The sequence below is a fragment of the Desmodus rotundus genome, chromosome 10 (assembly GCF_022682495.2).
Source record: "Desmodus rotundus isolate HL8 chromosome 10, HLdesRot8A.1, whole genome shotgun sequence".
Taxonomy (NCBI): Eukaryota; Metazoa; Chordata; class Mammalia; order Chiroptera; family Phyllostomidae; genus Desmodus; species Desmodus rotundus.
The window spans coordinates 39,204,146-39,225,900 of NC_071396.1; the positions used below are offsets into that span (position 1 = coordinate 39,204,146).

Consider the following 21,755-nt stretch of genomic DNA (forward strand, 5'->3'; position numbering starts at 1 on the left):
TCGAGCTGAGTGTCTGTGAGGTCCTGTGGCACATGGCACTTGGCACTGGCATAGCCTGTGGCACTTGGTTACAGCAGCCCTGGTCAATGAGCACATCTGGGGACTCGGGGACGCTCCCGCCCCTCTCCAGCTCAGCCCAAGCCTCCCTGAAGAGTAGCAGGCCCAAACCCAGGGTCACTGGAATTAGGAAGCCCAACCCAGCCCAGCACGTTTCAACTGCTGGGTTATTTCAAGGCCAGGAGGGGAGTTTAGAGGAGCATGTAGAGTCAGCACCCACACACAGTAGGGCTGACACACACCTTACCTGTCATTCTCCCTGGACTTCATCTGTCCCCACAGCATCCATCTCCACCATTGTCCCGACACCTCCAGGCTTGCTGCCAGAATTCTCTCCTACGTTCCTACCCCCAAAGGCCCAGGGCCCCCTCCCCCTCCTCGTAAAGATGCCCATCACCTATGCTAAACTCCCCTCACCCTCCTTGGCATCCCCAGCCCGCCCACCCCACTGCCCACCAATCTCTATGTTCTGCCAACTATTTTTAGAGAAGGTAGCAGGGAGGGAGAGAAACATCGATTTGTTGTTCTACCTATTTGTGCATTCATTGGTTGACTGATTCTCAAATGTCCTGACTGGGGTTTGAACCCACAGCCTCGGCGTACTGGGATAATGCTCTAACCAACTAAACCACCTGGCCAGGGCTGCTGCCACATTTCATTGTGTTTCTTGGGCATTGTCCCCACTCCCTGGTCTCTGGCCTCCAGCCTTGCCCCCTGCACTCCCTTTCTGGGAGTGGAGTCCAATAACAGAAGCACCTGGCGAGGCCGGTACCAGTGGCATCCCCACCTCACAGGTGAAGCAACCGAGGCCCCGAGAGTTCCGGTAGGGAGCCCAGGGCCACCGGTGGAAGCCAGGCGGGGGTTTCACACCAGGCCGGGTGGCTCCATGGCCTTGTGCTCTTAACCAGCACAGTGAGTGACAGCGCACAGTAGGGATGGCTCACTCTGTGATCTCAGCTAAGCACACGGGAGGAGCAGTGCCTGGGGGCCTCGGAGAGTAAAGCTGTTGCGCCCTGTGCCTGCACATGTGTGTACACGTGTGTGCGCACAGGGTCTTTCAGGAACCAGGCTCAGCAGTGCGTGTGGCAGGAACGCACAGAAAACTCGGGAGTGCCCGCACACAGCAGAGCCAGCCCTGGGACCGGGGCTGTGGAACCTAGAAGGGATCCTGTGTGGCATTGTGACGGCACCCAGGGGCCTCTGGGGCCCCCAGGGGCTGCAAGTGGCACCTGGAGGCCCAGTGGTCACCCAGTGGTCCAAAGCCAGCACACAGTGGGACTACAGGCGAGCTCTGGGAGGGCACTCACAGTCTGTGGAGCTCAGTCTGAGGCGGGGTGCACGGGTCACCAGGAGGTCCAGCCCCAGCCATCCTGAGCACGGAAGGTGAGGCGAGCTGCCCCTGCACCCAAAGACGACATGGGCTCACCTCCAGAGGGGGAGGTTTATTGGGGACGGATTTCAAGAGTCATCAGTGCACAATCCAGTGTGTGGGCCCAGGAGGTCACAGACGTAGCAGCAAGCAGAGGGAAGCCCAGCTCTGGGGGCCCCCTTGCAGGTCCTCAGGCTTCAGCAGCCGCGCCGGGAGCGTCCTGCGGCAGACAGCGCCGGTGCCTGAGAATTGACTTCTCCTCCTCCTGTGGAGCAGGCGTGCCACACACGTCACAAGGAGCGGGCCCGGTTCGTGTCCCTCTGCACGCACCTGCCGCATCGCCTCCCACCTTGCAGAGGCCCGGGCCACCCCTCTCACCATCTCCGAGGCAGTGCTGGGGCTGGCGCCCTCGGGGGAGCCCCCTTCGTCCCGTGAGCAGTCCGGACCCACGTCCTCCTCGTACTCCGTCAGGCAGTCCGACTCCTCCCCTGAAGCCCGGGTAGCGGCGTGAAGGTGAGGGGCTGCTCTGGCTTCTCCAGCCCCATCCCCCCAACCTCAGCCCACCTGCCCTGGGGGGACCCTCACCATCCGCACAGCCGTCAGAAACGTAGCTGGTGGGGGGCTCGATCCGGGACACGATCTCCGCCAAGTCCGTGAAGCCCGAGCTGGGGAAGGCCAGGACCTACGGGTGGCACGGGGAGGGTCAGCAAAACCTGGGAGATCTGGGGTCACCGAGGTCTGGGAGACCCGGCGGGAAGGGGCGGGGTGGTCCCCGGCTTACGTCAGCACGGCGGCTCTCGATGAGGTCCGCGGACCGCCGGTCCGTGAGCATCTTTTCAATGACGTCGCCCCGGCTCCAGCCCCCGAACACAGCTTTCCCGTACTGGTAGCCCACGTCCTGCAGGAAGCGAGGGGGTGGGGCCGTCCGTGCTGCGGCTCCCCCACGTGCCCTCCGCCCGTCCTCTGTGCTTATTCCCACCTTGCCTGCCCCTTCCCTGGCCCCGCAAAAGCCTGATGCTTTGGGGGAGCTGGCATTCAACACTAACCCTATTGCACACAGCCGTACATAGCACACTTGCCCCCATGCCCCCCACTCTGCACACCTGCCAGACGTTACCAATCAGTCACCCCGCATTCCTTCCCGCTCACCCCTTACAGTGTGCCAAGTACCCAATGGCCAAGGTGGTGGTGGGCCACCTCATTTCAAGCTTTCCAAATACGCAGAGCACCTGTGGACACTGCCCCCCACGCCCACGACGGACACCACTAAGCCACCAGCATATGCCTTCCCAGCTAGCCCTGCAAGAGCACCAGACGTTTCTTCTCAGGGCTCTGGGCAGCAGCTAGTGATCAATCTCGGGTGGCACGGGTCATGCACAGTTCTCAGGGTGGAGGCACAGGATGTACACATGGCCCCATCCCTTGCTGACTCGCGGCAGGCATTCCTAGTCGATCACTGTTCTCTTCCCACAAACGCAGAAACCTCTACACAGAGCTTCGGGCAGTGAAGATGTCACAGCAGCAGCCTAGCTGATACGCAGCACGCGAGCATCACGTCCCTTCGCCACACTCAATGCAGACATCACTAGTCGATTACCGCTTTACTCCCCACAGATCCCATTTGGGAACGGGGCCCTAGGACCCTTCCCCTCATGTTGCTCTGGGCTCTCAGGAACAAAGCTCTGCCAGCCCCCCACACTGACGCGAGGCCACGCCCACGCACTCACATAGATCTGGTCAAACTTCCCAAAGTCCATGGTCTTGAAGCAGTCGATGGGGGGGCGCAGGTACTCGCAGTAGGAGCTGGATTTGACGACCTCTAGCTGCCGCACGCAGGACACGTAGGCCAGGCGCGACTGGATCTCGGCCATGTCTGGAACCTTGATCTTGTCGGCCCAGGGGTTTAGCCGCTTCCACAGCAGCCACCAGCCGGAGAGGCTGTCTCCGTAGGTGCTGAGGTCTGTCTCGTCCTGGCTCCCCACGTCAATGGCAATGACCGTCTTGGCACCCATGCTGCGGGCGATGTCCGCTGTGGGGCCAGCGGGTCAGCGGGCAGCTACCCACCAGGGCCCGGAGCAGGAAAGTTCAACCCAGTCCCACATACACCAACATGCAAATGGTCACGCAAAACAACCCACACAAACACCACGCTGGCATGTAAATGGCATGGGAACCGATGCCAATGATGTGGAGGAAGTGGGGCCGGTGCCGGAGCTTTCGGGGGAGGAGCCACGGCTACAAGGACGGAGGAGACGGAAGTGAAGGGATGAAGTCGTTGGGGGAAAGACACGTGGAAGGAGAGTGACATACAAAGAGTCACAGGGACAGGAGGAGACAGGGAGACTGAGGAGTAAGACAACCGAGAAACCTAGAAGTTGAGAGGGCAGGAGACAGAGCCACAGGGAGAGAAACGCGGGGGGGACAGAGTTAGCAAGAGGAAGCGGGGGCAGGGAAGAGATCAAGGGTCAGAGATATGGAAGTAGGAAGAGAAGCAGAAAGAGGGACCTGGGGGCTGTGACAAGGGACAGAGCGCCAAGAGTAGGAACAAAGAGCAGGAAGGCAGGGCGGAGAAGGTGGGGGGGGGCCAGCAGGGAGGGTGGGGTGTCTGGGGGCACCCTCGTGCGTCTCTATCATCTGTGTGACCTCCTGTCCGTGTGTGCTGGTGAACACACACCCTGGGGGCGCCTGCGTCTCTGCACACAGCCCCGGGCACGTCTGTGTCCTTTCAGCCCTTGTGTCCCTAGACCAGTGTGTGTTCCCTCGTTCACCAGACATGCCCATCCGCCTGGGTCTGCACACAAGCAGGTGCGTGGCTGTCAGCGCAGGTAACTGCACAGTGTGCCCACACAAGGGTTGGCAGTGATTTTTTGGAAAGGGCCAGAGAACGAGTAATTTCAGCTCTGCAGGCCACGTGGTCTCTGTCACAGTGCTCAGCTGTGCCACTGTGGCAGTGAGTAAACGACGGGGTGTGACCGTGCACCAGTCAAACTGTGTTTGCAAAACCAGGTCGGGGTTGGCTTTGGCCGGCAGGGAAGAGTTGGCCAACCCCGGCCTGCGGGTTGCAAGTGTGTGCGCAGCCAGCAAACACGCCTGCTTAGGTAAGTGTGCATGCACACTCCCAGGAGTGCACACTGGCCCATCTCCCGTCTGCACACAAGTCAGAGGGTGTGAAAGGAAGTTTAACGTGCTCTTGGAGGTGCCCCAGTCTCTGTGTGCACACGTGTGCACACCTCAGGAAGCACTGCAGGGTGAGTGTGGGTAGACGGGCGTGTGAGGGCAGGCGCCCAATTTTGTCCCTGGTGTCTGCACCTGTGCACGCCCACCTAGCCCTGTGGCCACACGAGAGCGCCAGCCACCCTCCAAGCACCTGTACTGCTGTAGTGCCCCGTCCTGTCCCCGCGCCCCGTGCTGTGTGGTGTCTGTGACGCCCGTCTGCGTCATACACAGGAGCACATTTCCCAGCTGCATGCCCTGCCCGTGGCTCATGCACGTATCTGCATGTGCCCCCAGCTCTGCACCGGCCTGCTTGCACACGTGTCCTTGGGGGCGCCTGCCCATTGTGTGCCTGTGCAGGGCCCCCTCACTCCCTGTGTGCGGGCAGCCACTTGCCTGGCAGGTTGTTGATGTAGCCGCCGTCCATGAGGAGGTGCCCGTCCTTGGGGTCGCACAGCGGGGGCAGGTAGCCCGAAAGCGTCATGCTGGCGCGCACGTACCGCCACAGGGAGCCTGCCCGGTGGGATACACAGACACAGACACGCACAGACACGCTCAGACACGCTCAGAGGCCCGGTCAGCCCGGTGGGCTTGCTGACCTGGCACGTTGTTGACGTAGCACCCGTCCACCAGCAGGTGCCCGTCCTTGGGGTCGCAGAGCGGGGGCAGGTAGGGGCAGTAGGAGGCACTGGCCCGGACGTAGCGCCACACGCAGCCTGCGGGGATGGCGTGAGGGGATGAGGCGCCCAACTAGCCTCCGGGTCCCCAGCCCTGAGGACAGACATACCTGGGACCTCTGGGGCATTAGTAGGTGACGGTTAGTGCTCGGCAATCAGGTCAGGACGGACGGTCACTCGTGTTAACAGTGTCCCAGAAGCTTGACTGCCCCCCTCCCCCCCCCGCAGCCCCAGTGGGTGCAGTGGGGTCGGCCAGGGCACCCACCGTCTTTGTGAACACGCATGGCTGAGGCAGTGATGTCCGTAGTCACATTGAAGTATGGCAGCCACAGGTCCTATGTGGACAGGGACCAATATCAGGGAGGAGGGGGAACACCTGTGGGAAGGGGTAGGGACAGAGCAGGGGCGGGGGAAGGCACACCTCGATCTGCTTGTCCTGGAAGACACGGTGGATGCTGCGGTTGAAGGCTGACCCCGTGAACATGGATGTGACGGGGTATGTGAGGTCCAGCACCGGCTCCAGCACCGAGGTCATGCTCTAGGGGCAAGGGGCCAGCTGGGCTGACACAGGAACCACTCGGATCCTAACAAATGGTCACTAAGAACGCTGATTGCTCAAGGTGGGAAATGGGGACTAGAGTCACTGGCCCAAAGGTGACAAGGGGTCACCCTTATCTCTATAAGGGTCCACAAATTAAATCAGAAAAAGGTCAGAAAAAACCCAGGAGCCCCCAGGGGGTCATGTTTTAGGGTGCTCCTGGGTGGGGAGGCCCCCAATACATACCTTGGCCCACTCCCGGGCCCGCTGTTTAGTGCGGCTGGCGCTTCGCTCTTCCGCATAAAGGGCCCCAATGAAGGAGCCAATAGAAGTGCCGCCCACTAGGTCAACAGGGACCCCCGCCTCCTCTAATGCTTTCAGCACCCCAATGTGTGAGCAGCCCCTGCAAGGAGGAGGAAACCCGGTAACCCACTGGGAATCCTAAACGCACGCCCAAGGCAGTCCCTTCTCCTATCTCCCCTAGTGGCCAGGAACCAGTTGCCCTCCCCACCCAAGAATCTCCTCAAGGGCGCAAGCTCCACCCCTCAGGCACCGGCCCCAGCGCCCTGCGAGCGCTGGCCACACCCCCTCACCTGGCCCCGCCTCCACCCAGTACCAGGGCAATGGTGTTGCCAGTGAGCACCCGTGCCAGGCGGGAGAAATCGCTGTGCCGGTCTGCCCGCCTCGAGAACACCTTCTCATACAGTTCATGCTGAGATGGGAAGGCAGAGAGACCCATGAGGACCAGGGGCGGGGCGGGGGGGGGGGGGGGGTGCAGGAGGTAGCATCTGATCTCCAGGCCGGGGTCTGCAGGTCCCTAAGCCACGCCCCTCTAGTAGCCACACCCTCCAGTACCCAAGACCCAAGAAGGGGGGGGTTTTCTTTGGATCCAGCCCTCACCAGCTTGGCAGGGCTGCGGCGCGAGAAGAGGCGGCGGGGACAGCGCAGGTGCAGGTGTCCTGAGCACCAGCTGCGCATGTTGAGCCACTCCACGGTGCGGGTGGGGCCTGGGCCCTCCTCACGGTGCAGCAGGACAAGCTGCTTGAGGGCGCGCACCGCCGTATTCTCCAGCATCTGCTCCAGCTGCAGGTGAGAGGAGGGCAGGTGTCACTGGTCACCATTTGTTTCCTCCCTGCCCAACGCCTGTGGCCGAGCGCGGGTCCCCAGGGTTTTGCCTAGCCCCGCGCTGAGGGTGCATGCGGCCTGGCGCAGGCACTGGAGGGGGAGATGGGGCCTGGGAGTGGGGTCACTGTGCAGTCTCCAGACCTGGCCAAGCGTGGGCTCCTGGTCGCCCAGGCCCACCATGAGAATGCAGTCCGCCTGGCGCAGGCAGCGCAGGGTCCAGGGCGTCAGGGACGGGTCTGTCTGGTAGAGCACGATGCGGTGGGTGTCCTCCTGCTGGGCCAGCCACCCTGACAGCCGGAACTCCTGGATGCTGTGGTTGGGGTGGGGGTGGGAGAGTCACCCTGGGGCTGACTCCCAGTCACATGTACCCAGAGGGCGCTACCGCTCCACTGCTGGGGAGAGGGGGCTTCAACACCCAGGCTCCCCCGACACAGGTCCTCCCGGGGCGGATTCATCCCACTGCCTGGAGAGGTGGGGAGGGTGCCCCTCAGCTCACAGCCTAGACCTGGAACTGGATCTGAAAGAATCCTATGATTCAAGCTCCCTCCTTGCACCCCTGCCCTTCTGCACCACAACACACACCTGTCCAGTGCGGAGGCGCCCAGGCGTGCCCGGATGATGTCACTGTTGAGAAGGAGTGTGGGGCCTGAGAATGGGTGAGGAAGGGGAGTTAGGAACCCAGGTCCACAGAGCTGGGGGCCTCTCCTAGAAGACAATACCCCCGCCCCATCCCGCGGCCCTGTTTTGCCCCACACCCTATGGAACTGCCGGGCAGCTCCACTCACTGGCCAAGGCCCACCCATGTGCGCCTTGCCCCAGTGGAGACCGTGGCCGGCCCACGCCCACGCTCTCCACTGACTCACCGATGGCCTGCAAAGCGTGCTGTAGCTCCAATGTGAAAGCCACCACGGGCACCTCGGCACACACAGGCAGGACCGCCACTGTGGCCAGGTTGCTGGCTGGGTTGGTGAGTTCTGAGTGAGGGGGGACACCTAGTCCCGAGCCTGCTGAGACCCCAAAGGGTGAAATCTGCTATACAGTCCTGTGTCTGGAGAGGATGACCCTCCCAGAAGGGTCCCTGCCCCGTCTTCTGGGGACTTCCTCCCCAGAAGTCCCTGCCCCGTGTCTCAGCTGAGATTCGGTGCGACCACAGTGAAGGTCACAGCCTCAGCCCTGGATCCTCAGCTTTACGCTGTCTCATCTCCCAATGAGACTGGGCCGCCTGGCCATCGATTTTGGCCCTAACGTGCTTGGTGGCAAACAACCCCATGACCACCCTGACTCCCCACCAGACCTGCGCCGACTGAGCAGGGCCCCACCCCGTTGTGGCCTGGGTGCCTCTGTCCACTGAAGGCACTTGAACACAAAACTAAGCAGAAACAAATATATCGTTGACCCATCTATTGCCTCCCAGCGTCTCGGCTAACACCCCAGGCTCCCATTAACCTCCACAGCTTGCACGGACCACTCACAGCCTCCAGGGGCTTCTGGTAACAGTGTGGATGGGCTCACAGGCCTTTCCACACTCCCAGCCCCCACATGACAGCCGCGGGTCTGGCTCCCCGCCTCACTCCCTTTCCTCCTCGAAGTGCTTCATAACCACCAAACCCTGTGTGCAGAACCTTCCCCGTTCTCTTCTGCGTCCGGCCCCGCATTACTTGTCTCGGCTCACCACCCTCTAAAAGCAGGTCACCTCTGATGGGACCCCACCTTGTTTTCAAGCAATACTTGTCTGATGATTTGCCCCGGGGAGCTGCCACCCCCACCCCAGGGCCCTGTCTGCCTGTGCACTCTCCCACCCCCAGCGTCGGGGAGTGTCTAGCACATTCTAGGTGCTCGCTGGGAAATTCCTTTCCTGTAGAGCTTCAACAGAGCGATTCTCAGAAACCCAAGAACATGACGTCTCTGCCCCCACGGCTGCTCAAGGATCCTGTGGAGGGCGGCCTGAGCAGCCAGGAGGGCTCTGTATACGTTTCAGCACTGGAGGGGGGCAGGGGACGGGCCGTGGGAAAGATCCTGGGTATGAGGCAGATCTCGGCCAGTGCTCACCGCTGCCACCACCCTGGGGAGCCAGGAGTCTAGGCTGATAGGGCAGAAGCCCCTGGGAAAAGCGGGGCACAGAGGTTGCCAATCTCAGGCCCACATTTCCACACAGCTCAAGCCCGACTCCATTTCCCTGAGCGCCACACCTCCCAGCGTGCTGGTAACTTCAAAGACCACTTGTCAAAACGCTCTGGAGCCCAAACACCACCCACGAACTCCATTTCCCAGCATACTCTGGTCTAGGACGCGGTCTCCATCCCTAACCATGTCCTGACTCCCAGAACAAAGCTCAGCCCTCAGGACTCTGGCCCCTCAACAGGACTGATCCTTCAGATGCCATAAACAAGTGCTTCCTGAGGCTACCAGTCTCTTTCCGGCGTGTCCACGAACGCTAACTCCATCCCACAGCATGCACGGGAATCCGAACCTACCTCCTTCCAACCCGCCTGCGCGGGACTCCGTTTCCCAGCATGCCCTGGGCCCAGGGCTCCCTCTCCCAGCGTCCTAAAGCTCGGACTACAACCCCCAGCATTCCTGGGGACCTGCCGGGTCTCACCTGGGAAAGGTCCTTGCAGCTGCTGCAAATTCCCCAGAATTTTCTGGCTCAGCAAATGAATGAGGCGGGTCACGACCTGTCATTGGAGGTGGGGGCTCCAGTGAGACTGGATGGGCAGCTGCGAGAGCCTCACCTTTCCCTCCCATCACCTGGGCTCCACTGCTAAGAATCCCGCCTCCACCCCAAAAGCCCAGCCCACATCCTGCGGAGTCGCACCTGCGGATATCGTCGTTTTATGTGGCCCAGGGTGCCCTCGGGGAGCTTGGCCAGCTCCGTGTCACGCACTGCGTGTACCGTGGTGGCGCGTGGTTGCCGTGTCAGCGCTTCCACCTGGGGGACCACGTGCATGACCAGAGCTGCCCGGGCCAGGAGGCTCCGGGTGGGTAAGGGGGAGGCTGACTGCCAGTGCACCCAGGGAGCGGTCTAGCTTTCCTCAGTATCCCCCGAGATGGGGGCTGAAAGAACCAAGCCGGGATACCATTAGGGCTCCGGGGAGTGAGAGAGAATACAGGGGTCCACCGGGGTGGGGGTCCCCTCTTCTGCTGGAAAGAGGTCTGGGGACTGAGTCAGAAAAGAGTCACCACCGCGACTCTTTGAGGGTTCCTCCACCCCTCAAAGGAGCCGAGAAAAGTGGACTGGGCGAGGTCACAGGTCCGGGGCCTTGTTTGCCACCCCATCAGATTACTAGGGATGATGTGTGTTAGGGGCGGGGAGGAAAACTGGACTGGGAGAGATCATAGGTCAGTGGGTGTGGCCACGCTCACCACGCCGATGAGATCCCCACGGCCGTACTCGCCCACCAGCTCCTTCTTGCCGCTGCCGCGCTGGATGACGCTGCGCAGCCGCCCATTGAGCACGATGTACGTGCAGTCCGAGCGGTCACCCTGCCTGGGGTGGGGGTGGGTCATACAGGGTCCAGCAGGGTCTTAGGCAGGGCCCGAGCGACGAGGCCGGGGAGGGGGCTGCACCTGTACAGCGCGCGTCCGGCCTCCACCGCTGTCCAGTCGATGGCAAAGTCCATCTGGCGCACAAACGAAGACATCCTCGCGGCCACCGTGTGCGCGGCGCTCAGCACCACACTGGGTTGTGCGCGCATGATCCTGTGGATGAAGGAGAGGGCGCATGGGCTGGGTGTGTCCTGGAACTGCTTTTAGAAGTGAACAGGGCCGGCTGACGCCCTGGAGGTGGGACTGGAAGGGCCCAAAGCTGCCCTGTTAAGGTGTAAACCGTCCAGAGGGTTGGCATCTCCCACCGCAGAATGCAGTCGGGTCAGGACCCTCTAGGCACCGGTGCCGCCCTAACCCAGGGCCCAGTCGTACTCATAGAAGTCACACTTGGAGATGCGCAGGAAGGTGCAGTCGCGCTGGGCTCGCAGTGTGAAGATGAGAGGCTCCCCGGTGAGCACGGCCAGCTGCCCAACCAGCTCCCCAGGCTGTGCCACGAACAGGCACACGTCCTCAGCCTTGTCGATCATGCGCTGGTACACGTGCAGGCAGCCCCAGAGCACGAAGTGCAGGCTCACGTCCTGTGCGGGGAGGGACCAAGAGGTGGGCACAGGGCTGCCCTTCCACCCCCAGCTCAGGTCAGTTCACTGCATAGGGGGCCTGGAAGGAGGGAGTGAAGGATTTCCATAGCTCGGCCAAGCAGCCTGTATAGCTCCCTATTATTCAGCACCCAGGGCAGACATTGCTATTGGATCACCAAACTCTTGAGACCAGATTAAGGCCCAGGAATTCTTTTCAACACAGCCAGCAAGCAAGAGGCTGCAAGGACTGGCTACGTAGGGGTGTGGCTGAACTTAAATCCTCTGCTCATCTAGGGAACTGGATAGCCACATGGAAGAATAAAGTTGGACCCTCGTTTTATACCATGGCCAAATGGATCGAAGACAATGAATGTAAGAGCTAAAGTTATAAAGTTCTTCAAGGAAAATACAGGATTCCATCTTCATGACCCTGAATTTGGCAATGGGTTCTTGGATATTACACCGAAAGCACAAGCAACAAAATAAAAAACAGATGGACTGGACTCTATCTAAATCACAAGTGAATAGATAATCCACAGTATGGGAGAAAATACTTGCAAATTATATTGCCTGCTAAGGGTCTTGAGTCCAGAATATATACAGAAACCTTGTAACTGAAGACAAATAATGCAGTTTAAACATGGGCAAAGAATCTGAATAGACTTCTTCAAATCATGAAACATTAGGGAAATGCACATCAAAACCACAACGAATGCCACTTCACGTGCACTAGGACGGGTAGGGTCGAAAAACGTTAGGATGTGGGGAAATCAGAGCCCTCATACTCTGCTGGCGGGAATGTAAAACGGCGCAGCCACTGTGGGAAACAGCACTCGAAGTAGAGTTGCCCCGTGACCAGCAATCTGATGCCGGGACATCTGCCCAACAGAAACGAAGACACGTGAATGCACACAGAGGTGTGTGCGTGAACGTTCACAGCAGCACTGTGCGCATCAGCCAAGAGGTAGAAATAACCCAGAAGCACAACAGATGAACGGATGATCGAAATGCCGAGTATCCACACAGCAGGCTGTGACCGGGCCACAGGGAGTGAAGTACCAACACTCTACGGGCAGGTGAATCCCCCTGAGATACAACACTCAGGGAGACACAAAAGGCCACACAGTGTGACTCCTTCTAGAGGGAAGGTCCAGAACAGGCCAATCTATGGAAACAGATGATTTGTCGCTGTTTAGGGCTTAAGGTGGGGTGTGGTTAGGAGGAAGGTAAAATGATAGCTAGTGTGTGGGATTTCCCTCCAAGGTCATAAAAATGTTCTAAAACTGACAGTGGTGGTAGTTACGCAGCTCCACGAACAGGCTAAACACCACTGAACAGTCCTCTTTAAATGGGCAGGTTGCATAGTATGTGAATGACATCTCAATGAAACTATCAGCAAAACATTACAAGTCCCCATTCCCTTGTTATACTCCATGACCATTGACTTCCTCGTTTCCTGGAGAGCCACACATGTCCTCCCACCACAGGATATTGGCACAAGCTGCTCCCTCTGCCCAGAATGCTTTTTCCTCCCCGTGCACCTAAGTAATGGCTCCTCATCAGTTCCACGTAGCTGCAGGTCACTCCCTCAGAGAAGCTGCCCTGACTAAGCCGGATTTTGTGGAGCCAAGAACAGCTGCTTCTGTCTATGTACTGCGCACCTACGATTTTACACCCTCTGCTTGTAATGTCCATTAGCACTGCGGGCTCCGCAAGGGCAGGGACCTAGTTTTCCTGCCTCTGCAGCAGGTAGCACAGGGCCTGTGACATCTGTCCAGCAGGCCCCGGGACCTGGCAAATACTCAGCACAAACAGGGGCCCCTCTCCTCTCCAGACACCTCCCTTTCCCACCCTTTTATGAATAAGGAGCTGCAAGGGCCCAGAGGTGGAACGGTTTCCTCCTCACCTGCCACAGGAAGCTGTCTGGCACCTCACAAAGGCCCGGTGATGCCAAAGCACCGCAGGGCACATACACACACGCTGGGAACTTGTAAGACAGAACTCGTAGGCGTGTCTGGGACGTGGGTGGGAGTCAACTAATATGAGGCTGCCATTTGCCGTCAGGTTGGGCAGCCAGCGCTTTACAGCGGGACTTCTCGGAGCCGTGACTGTGCGCTGGGGACTTCCACGAAGAGGTGAAGCAGCCAGCGTTTCCTAACCCTACATGGCCACGGACCCCTCGGGACACGGGTGTCTCACAAAACACGCCTCCGGAGATGGGTGTGTAGAGCAGGGTTCCTCGGCCGTGGCATCGCTGACACTGTACCTGGCTCATTCTGTCGTGGGGCTCTCCTGTGTGTTCCGGCACCCCCGGCCACTGACCATCAGGTGCCTGGAGTGCCCTCCCAGGTCAATAAAAAAGTGTCTCCAAGTTGCCGTGTGCCGGCTGGGGGACAGAGCGCTGCTGGGCAGAAAGCCGCCAGTGTGAGTCTCCGGGAAGCACAGCACAGTCACATCCCCGACGAGTCGGGACGGCCCAGAGAAGCCTTGAGGGGCTGCGGAGCCCAGGGACCCCGAGAGAGCCACAGTGCCACCACACTTCCTGAGCTCGCTGCCAAGAACCTTGAACAGCGGGCAAAAGCGTCACCCGAATTCCTCTGTAGAAAGGTGTCACCCCTGCAATAAGCAGCTCGAAGCGACAGCTGACTCAGCTGACCGAGTGACGGAACAACACCCCAGCCAGCTAACAGGCCAGGCACCCCCCACTCCGCCCCACAGTGGTGCTTTGCTCTCAGTCCCGATGTCACACTGTCCCCCGCGTCACTCCTGACCTGCTGCTCCACACCCTTGCAAACCTTGGGCAGCTGAGAACCACTTCCTTTGAAGGCTAGTAGACAGTTACTGTTATTCTCCTAGTCTGCAGATGAGGAAGCGGAGAACTTTCTGGATGACTCTCCCAAGGTTACACACGGAGCCCGGGTAGAGCCTGTGATTCCAGTCTAGCCCCTCTCTCCAGAACCCCGCTCCTTTGCCCCCCTGTGTCCTGTGGAGAGCACTGGGCCTTGTGGGGCAGTTTCCTACAGCTCCAGGTGCTGCCAGCAGGCACGGAAGGCCAGCTCCTGCGGTCAGTTCGTGGCCTCCAGGTCCCGATTCCAATTTGTACACATTTATCGAGGGCCCACCCAAGCAGGGGCCCAGACTAGAAGTTAGACAGAACATTGTATTGTAGAATCAAAAGGGCAGAAAACAGGTTGCAGGAAAGACCGAGGCAGGTAGGAGAGATCTAGGGGTTTCGGTCCTAGCGGAAAGGTTCAGGGGTTGGACGTGAAAGGTCAATTGTTCCAGAGGACAAGGGGTGGGTGAGTTGGGGGGGGACTGTCGGTCACAGGATCTGAGGGTGAGGGATTGGAAATCTCAGACTAAGAGGTTCACATGCAGGGTCAAAGAGCAAGGATCAGAGGTCAGAGAGGTCTCAAGTCATAGTTGTGTGATTAAAGGTCAGGGGTCAACCTCACCTGGTCCCCCTGGCGGGCAATGATGGTGCCAGCTTTAGCATGGTGTAGCAAGACTCGGCTGTTCAGGAGGGAGGGGTCCTGGGGAGGGAGGGACATTGAGACTGGTCCAGCCAGCCCTCCCCCCACCCTCCACCTCGTCCCCTAGCCCCTGCTACCCACCTCAATCCGCATCAACTTGGCCAGTTCCCGCTTTGCTGCCTCAAAGATGCTACTGGTTTGGCGACCTTGGTAAGGCCCAAAGGGGCAGCCACCGGTGGCCAACTCATCTTCGCAGTAGCTGTACTCACAGGCGCCTGCCGGCTGTTCCCGGAGCTCCTGGGTGGGGGTCTGTGTGGGCAGGGTGGGTGACTTCCCTGCTCCCACCCAACTCCCCCGAGGGACCTCTACAAGAAAAAGGGCAGGGAGGGCAGGGGGTTACCCGCACAGGGGTTGCCTGGGCCCCCCCTGAGGCCTCTTCTTGCAGAGACACAGAGATCCGGCCACGTTCATATGCCATGTCGAAGTCTGAGCGGGGGCCACCCTGCAAGCCTGCAGGGGGCAGGGGACAAGAAAAGCAATAAAGACGAGAGTGACCACAACTGTGGCCTGAGCAACCAGCACCAATGTGCCACCACCGTGGCTGTGCAGGTGTGACTGACTGATGGTGGCACTCCCTCGGGATGCTCACCGCAGCCGGGGCCACATCTCAATGAGCACCCATGAAAAAGTCAGCAGAAAGTGCTGCCCGAGTTCCCAGTTCGCAGATAAGAAAAATCAACCCTGGCCAGCCTGCATTCCAACCCAGAAGCTCCACGGCCTCCCATTCCAGGCTGAGGCCCCAGACCTGAGATGTCCACGGGCATGGAGATGCAGCGGCTCAGCAGGGGGGCTGAGGGTGCTTCCAGGGACGTGGGCTTCACCGGGTCCCCTGAGGGAGACACAAGTTCAGGCTCCTACAATCAGGGCTGGGAACTGAAGGGGGCCTGGGGAGCAGTCAACACAGAGCCCCTGGGGATGGGAGACTAGAAAGGTAATTCCAGCCCTGGCTAGTGTGGCTCAGCGGACTGGGTGCCGGCCTACAAAGCAAGGAGTTGCTGGTTCGATTCCCAGTCAGGGCACAGGCCTGAGTTGTGGGCCAGGTCCCCAGTAGGGGGTGCACGAGAGGCAACCACACATTGATGTTTCTCTCCCTCTCTTCCTCCCTTACCCTCTAAAAATAAATAAATAAAATGTAAAAAAAGAAAAAGAAAAGTAATCCCAATGGGTCCGTGGGGCTGAGGCCATGGTTCGCTGGGAGGCCAACAGGAGTCAGACCTGGGTACCTAGCCAAGAGGTCCCTGGGGCTCCAGCAGGAGGTCATCTCAGCTACCTGCAGGTCCAGGCAGAGGGGCTCCAGTGGGGTCAGGGGGCCGGCCAGGGGCCTCCCTGGGCTCCTCAGTTGCTGCGGCACTGACAACACGCTTGGAGCCTCGCACAGGGCTGGTTCGGGCGGGGAGGCCAGGGCTGGGGAAGAGGCGCAGGGGCTGGATCTCCTGGGGCAGAGAGTACCATGGACCGTGGTGGCAAGTCCTGGGAGGCACTCGCTGCCCCCGTTCCCAGAGCCCCCCCCCCCCCCCCCCCCCCCCCCGGCTCTCTGAGTAACTCACGTGGCTGAAGAGCTCATTGGTGAGACCCAGGTAGTTGTGGAGGGCCAGGAAGGTGACCCGCTGCAGCCGCACCATGATGATCTGCAGAGGCAGGGGCAGAAGAGGGGCGGGGCCAGAAAGGGGCGGGGCCAGGGAAAGAGCAAGTCAGCAGAGGGGTTAATAAGAGCCAGAGAAAGTTGGGACCAAGCATTCAAGGGATGGGGAAGTTGATTTTTCCATGAATGGAGAGAAGTTGGGGCAGAGCCAAGGCCAAGGTCGCAAGCACTGAGAGGAGAGCAGAGCCAGGGAGGTGCCAGGGAGAAGCCCACAGTGAGAAGGTAGAAGCCTGGGGAGCCAGGGGAGACAACTACTGGGAGGAGCCGGGCTGCCCAGAGCTCTGGCTGGTCAGGGCTGATAAGCATGGCTTGACACTGCTGGGTCCCAGCCCATGGTGCCAGTGATGGGTGGGGGTCCATGGAGGGAGGCGAAAGGCCTGCTCACCTGCACCACCCGCACCAGGCTCTCAGGGTACTTGGTGAAAACGGCAGAGAATGCCTCCACTGGCAGCCGCAGCACCGTGGAGTCTCGGGCTGCACGGGCGGACACGGTACGCTGGGGGTGCTGGTGACCCTGGGGGTGCAGGGGACATGAGGAGAGTCACGGTCAGGGGCTGTGAGCCCCTCACTGCTCCCCCAACTCTTCCAGTGCCTCGAGGGACCACCAGCAGCACCAGGCACGTAGAGGTTGGGGACCCTCTCCAACCAGCCCACCAGGTGTGGCATTGTACCCCAGCCTCCTTGCTGCCCTCTGAACTGGTCACTCACAGTGATGACATCCAGGATGCTCAGAAGACTGTTGACGCTGTCCCCAGGGACCACTTCCTTCACCACACACTCCTTCCCATCCTGTAACACACAGGGGCTGGGGTAGTGACCAGGGCTGCCCTGGCCTTGCCAACCAGCATTCCACCCCTGGCCACACCACTGGCCCTCACACTCACCCACCCAGTAATCAGATGTTCCGACCTCTGACCCTACCGAACCTTCCAACCAGCACCCATTTCTTGACCCTAACTAACTGCAATCACCTCAGATACCCCTGGGCATCTGTTCCTGCCTCCTGTCTGCACACCTCAAGAGACTACCAACCCTACTGCCAGACAGCAGTGCCTGTCCAAAGCAGCCCCTGCGCCAGTGCCCAGCCCCTTGGCAGCGTCCCCGTGGGCAGCGCACTCACAGGCCCTGGCAGGCAGAGCTCCAGCAGCCCGTCCTGCACCACGTAGATGCTGGCGTCCGGCTGGCCTGGCCGGAAGACGTAGTCACCCTGGCTGAGCCGCTGGAAGATCATGTGTCGGCAGAGCTCCAGAAAGAGTGGCTTCTCGAAGTGGCCCAGCACCCTGTTAAGGAGGTAGAGGGAGGGGAGGAGTGCAGGCGGTCAGCCCAGCCCCCCACTCCGCAGCCCCCAGCCGCACCCTGACACTGACCGGACATTCTTGAGCATGTAGAGCACCTCGGAGGGCAGGTGGGAGTTGGCCAGGTCACCCTCTGTCAGGTCAGCCTCGAGCACCGCAGGCGGGGGCTCCTTCCGCTGCAGCGTCGGCGTCTCTTTCTGGATGCGTAGGATCCTGGTGGGAAGAGAGGTACAGTGGGAGCAGGAGGAAGGCTCGGCAGACCTGAGACCCCCACACTGCCCTTCCCCAGGGTCACCAAATCTGGCCTACTGGCCAAATCAGGCTCTCCACTTCCTTTTTGTACGTAAAGTTTTATTGGCACGAGGGCAAGTTCATTCATGTGCATGTTGTCTGTGGCTGCTTTCACGCTACAACGGCGGAACTGAATAGTCGTAGCAGAGTTGTGTGTGGCCTGCGCAGCGTCGGGTGTTTACTATCCAGCCCTGTATCGAAAAAACTTGCTGACCCCTTACATAAAAGCCCGAGATCATCCCTCCACTAGTCATACATAGACCCCTGAAATGGACGCTCTAGTTAGACCCCTGACATAGCTTCCAAGACACGGGCAGACCTCAGAAAAAACCCTGTTTGTCACGGGCCCCAGAGCCTTCCAGCAGCCACAGCCCAGACTCCTGAGGTAGCCTTTCTAATGGAGGCAGACCCTGGGGTAGCTTCCGTGGTACGAGGAGACCTCAGAAATAGCCTCTCTGTCCTGTATATTAGATCCCTGCTAACCCTTTCCCCCAGGCGTCAGACAACGCTGAGGCAGCCCCCGGGATGGTCACAGAGACTCCTGAGCTAGCCCTCACCAAAGTGGAGAAGCCAGGTACACGGCCCCTTTGCTATTCGTGGGCCTGGGGGAGCTCTCCATGCAAGTCGGTTACTGCAGTGGCCACAAGACACTTGAGATAGACCCTCTGGGATGAGCAGCCCCCTGAGTTAAGCTCCACAATAGAGAGAAATCCAGGTATAGCTCCTCTTCTGAACAGAGAGGTCCTTGGGCTAGCCTTTTCCCGGGCCCCAGATTCCTGAGGGAGCCCAGGATGGCCCCTCAGGGGTGTGCGCACACTGAGGCGTGGAGAAACACAAGACAGAGAGTCTGACCATGGAGAACTAGAGACAACCCTTCTCAAGTCCCAGGAAGTCAGGAGACAGGACACCTGTTGGTCACGGACAGCCCCGGGATATCTCCTTAGTGTGAAAAAACCTTTGACACAGACCTTCGCAATGTCTCATGAAGTGGTCCCCATGCTGTCAGGAGACCCCAGAGCCAGCTCCCAACTTAGGAAGATCCCTGGAACAGCCTTCCTCAGAGACTCTGAGGGAGCCCTTTGCCGATGACAGGTACCCTGGAAATATCCTTCCTGTTTCTAGTGCAAAACCCTCTTGAGATGACCCCTAGGGGACAGAAATCCCTGACACGACCTCCTTAGCGTGGGAAGAGCTCCAAGCTAGGTGGCATAGAAAGACGGTCCCTGATGTCCAAGATTACTAAGATGACCGCAAGAGAACAGAAGCTTGAGACGGCCCCTCCAGCTGGTCACAGAAACATCTGAGATAACCCCAATGAGACACCTTTTGTGTGAGAAGACCCATGAAACAGGCTGCACTGACCCCCCGGAAAGAGACCCCTACTGTGTGACAAGGCACCAGAGACACTGACGGAAGAGCAAACAACTCCTAGATACTTCAGGAAGAGATGTCACTGGTGGGGAATCACTGAGACAGCCCCTAGTGGACAGAGACCCCAGAGACCCCCGTCTGCTGTGGAGTTCTGAGATAGCCTCTCTGATGTGGGGAGTCTCCCCACGCAGCCCATGGGGTGGAAAGAACCTGGAGACACACCCTTCAGTGTGGGCTGCTCACTCAAAAGGTCCATGAGATAGCCCCCAAAGCCGAGTAACCTCAGCATAGCCTTACTTCTTGGCAATGTTCAGCATCTTCAGTTTCTTCTTCATGCGTGGCCGGGAAGTGGTGGAGACAGAGGCATCCACCAGGGAGGAAGTGGATTGTGACACCTAAAATACGGAAGGACGAGGATGGATCAACTTCCTGTTCAGACGCTGGGGAAGAGGGTATCCAGATAAATAAACCCTTAATCAAGGAGTCCTCTCCGAAGAGTTATAACTGGGTTAAGGGCAGGGCTTCTGCGTTGTCAGCCAGGTGGTCCTACCTTCCGCATAATCTTCCGGCCATAGAAAAGCACTTTGTCCCTCTTCCGGAATCGATACCGCGGGCCATCTGGGGCTGGAGTTTCTGGAGATAAGAGGAGAGGGACACTGAGCTCCCCGCAGACTCCACGCGGCCAGAGATGGGGACACTGCGTGCTGATCCCAGCAAATTCCATCTCTACTGCCTCAAGGACCTGGCATTTCAGATCCCCACAACAAGCCTCCCCGGAGGGGCCCTCTGGGTTCTCACTCGGGACTCGAAGCCTCCGCACTAGCAGGACGATGAACACGGCGGTAACCAACACCGCGACTCCGATCCCGATCATCACGCCCAGCACCTGCGGGACGAACGGCACTGGCTGCGCATCGCATACCCGTCCCGCCGAGCCCTCCCCAACCCCACTCAAATCCCCCATGTGCGCCCCCGAAAAGTTCGCAGCCGCCCCTAGCTTCTGTATCTCCATCTGCAGGGTGGACCAGCGTCTCTGCGTCCCCGGGCAGGAGGGGCGCGCAACTCATCCCGGCGACCTCGCGGTGCACGCTGGGAAGTGTAGTTCCGCCTGAACAGACGCAGCCCAGTTCTCGCGGGACTGCGATGAAATGAGCTGAGCACGTCGGGAGTCGTAGTCCCGCGGCGCCTCACAACCCTTGTGCTTTACCATTCCAGTTTGTAGCGGGGCCTCCATCAGCTGTTTCAGGCAGGGCGTCAGGTCCAGTAGCCCCGAGTCCTGGGAATCAATAAGCAGAGCCCAGGCCATCCAGTCGAACCCGTGCAAATCGTCCTTCTGGGCCCGCCCCTCCCCTGCCGCAAGCCCTGCCTCTTCGCGTTCTGCAGCCTGGGCGGGGGACAGCTAGAGGGAAGCAGCAGACGTAGGGGTGGGGCACACAGACCTCGGGATCCGGGCTGGGGTGTGCAGCAGGTCCCCGGCTCCCCTGCACCCCGGACTCCCTTCACCGACGCCCCGGGCCGACCAGACCCATCCCGGACAAAAGAGCTGACGGCCGGGCACCCACTGCCAGCAGCAGGAGCACGAGTGCCGAAGGACAAGCTCCCCCACGCAAGCCTTTACTCTACAGGATGGGTGAACCTTAACCCACCGACCCCCAGGCCGCACCCCGTTCTCCCCGCGAACACGAGCCCTGAGCTCAGGGGTTGGGGAGGTGACTGGCGCCTGGGTCAAGTCTGCCCCTGGAGTGCTGCCGGGAGCTCCCACACAAGGGGCTGGGGCGCTCGGAGTCGGGTGGGCTCCCAAGATGTTACGGTTGACGCTGGAGGTTTGCTGTCACCCAACAGTAAACTTATAGGGTCCCTGACGGCGCGGAGCATCACTGGGACAGCGGGGACGGTGCTGGCGCCATTGCTGGGCGACGTGACTGGGGACGCCGGGATGACTGGGGGCACTGGAAAACTACTGAGAGGTTCCGAGGCGTGGAGGACTATTACTGGGAAAACTGGGAGCCGTGTGCACGTTCTTGGGGTCGTTCGGGCACGACAGCGGACCTAGGGAGGACGCTGGGGCCCCTGGGAAGATACTGAGGAATGCTGGAATATTATTGGGATTTTCCTGGGAGACGGGGACCACTAGATATTAATGGGAATTTGGGAGAGTCACTGGACCCTGGAGACATGACCTGGAAATTTCACGAGAGGGTGGCTAGTCCCCTTTCACTGTAGGGCGCACCTAGCTACCGGTAAGGAAACAGCTGCCGGGACGGGGGTAAGCGGATGAGGGCATCAGAAAGTCGGGAGGGTACCAGAAATCGGCAGAAGGCAGATCTCGAGAAAGCCGAGGACTCGCTAATGAATCCCGAAAGAACGCCGCTAAAGGGGCGACGGAAACCTGGACTCACCCGGAGGCCGCTTGCCAGGGTCCATTCGGTGCCAACACCTCTGGAGTTCCCGCCCCGCGTAGCGGGCGTGGCCCCTTTAAGTTATTCGCGCAGGGCGCACCGAAGCCCCGCCCCCACCATG

General features: G+C 59.8%; 1 protein-coding gene across 10 annotated transcripts; it reads right to left on the reverse strand.

The window, feature by feature from the left end:
- Positions 1 to 1,479: 1,479 nt before the first annotated feature.
- On the reverse strand, positions 1,480 to 21,742 carry PNPLA6 (patatin like phospholipase domain containing 6). 10 transcript variants are annotated; one of them, XM_024551227.4, is made up of 34 exons: positions 21,635 to 21,742; positions 20,443 to 20,511; positions 20,034 to 20,121; positions 19,786 to 19,868; positions 19,533 to 19,630; positions 17,646 to 17,786; positions 17,399 to 17,558; positions 16,987 to 17,067; positions 16,664 to 16,792; positions 16,184 to 16,264; positions 15,907 to 16,069; positions 15,382 to 15,465; positions 14,977 to 15,086; positions 14,718 to 14,885; positions 14,559 to 14,636; positions 10,898 to 11,103; positions 10,547 to 10,678; positions 10,343 to 10,466; positions 9,795 to 9,908; positions 9,579 to 9,654; positions 7,843 to 7,983; positions 7,562 to 7,625; positions 7,121 to 7,289; positions 6,755 to 6,937; positions 6,448 to 6,566; positions 6,101 to 6,257; positions 5,738 to 5,854; positions 5,582 to 5,651; positions 5,036 to 5,152; positions 3,154 to 3,455; positions 2,208 to 2,324; positions 2,012 to 2,108; positions 1,805 to 1,914; positions 1,480 to 1,691 (listed from the first exon to the last, which is right to left on the reverse strand). In XM_024551227.4, exons 2-34 carry the CDS (start codon positions 20,467 to 20,469, stop codon positions 1,617 to 1,619), a joined length of 3,981 nt encoding a protein of 1,326 aa, XP_024406995.2. In that variant the 5' UTR covers positions 20,470 to 20,511; positions 21,635 to 21,742; the 3' UTR covers positions 1,480 to 1,616. The 10 variants fall into 10 exon arrangements, with proteins under 10 accessions (XP_024406995.2, XP_045044190.2, XP_024406994.2 ...); XM_045188255.3 differs by lacking the exon at positions 5,036 to 5,152 and adding an exon at positions 5,239 to 5,355; XM_024551226.4 differs by having other exon boundaries at positions 7,843 to 7,986.
- Positions 21,743 to 21,755: the final 13 nt, after the last annotated feature.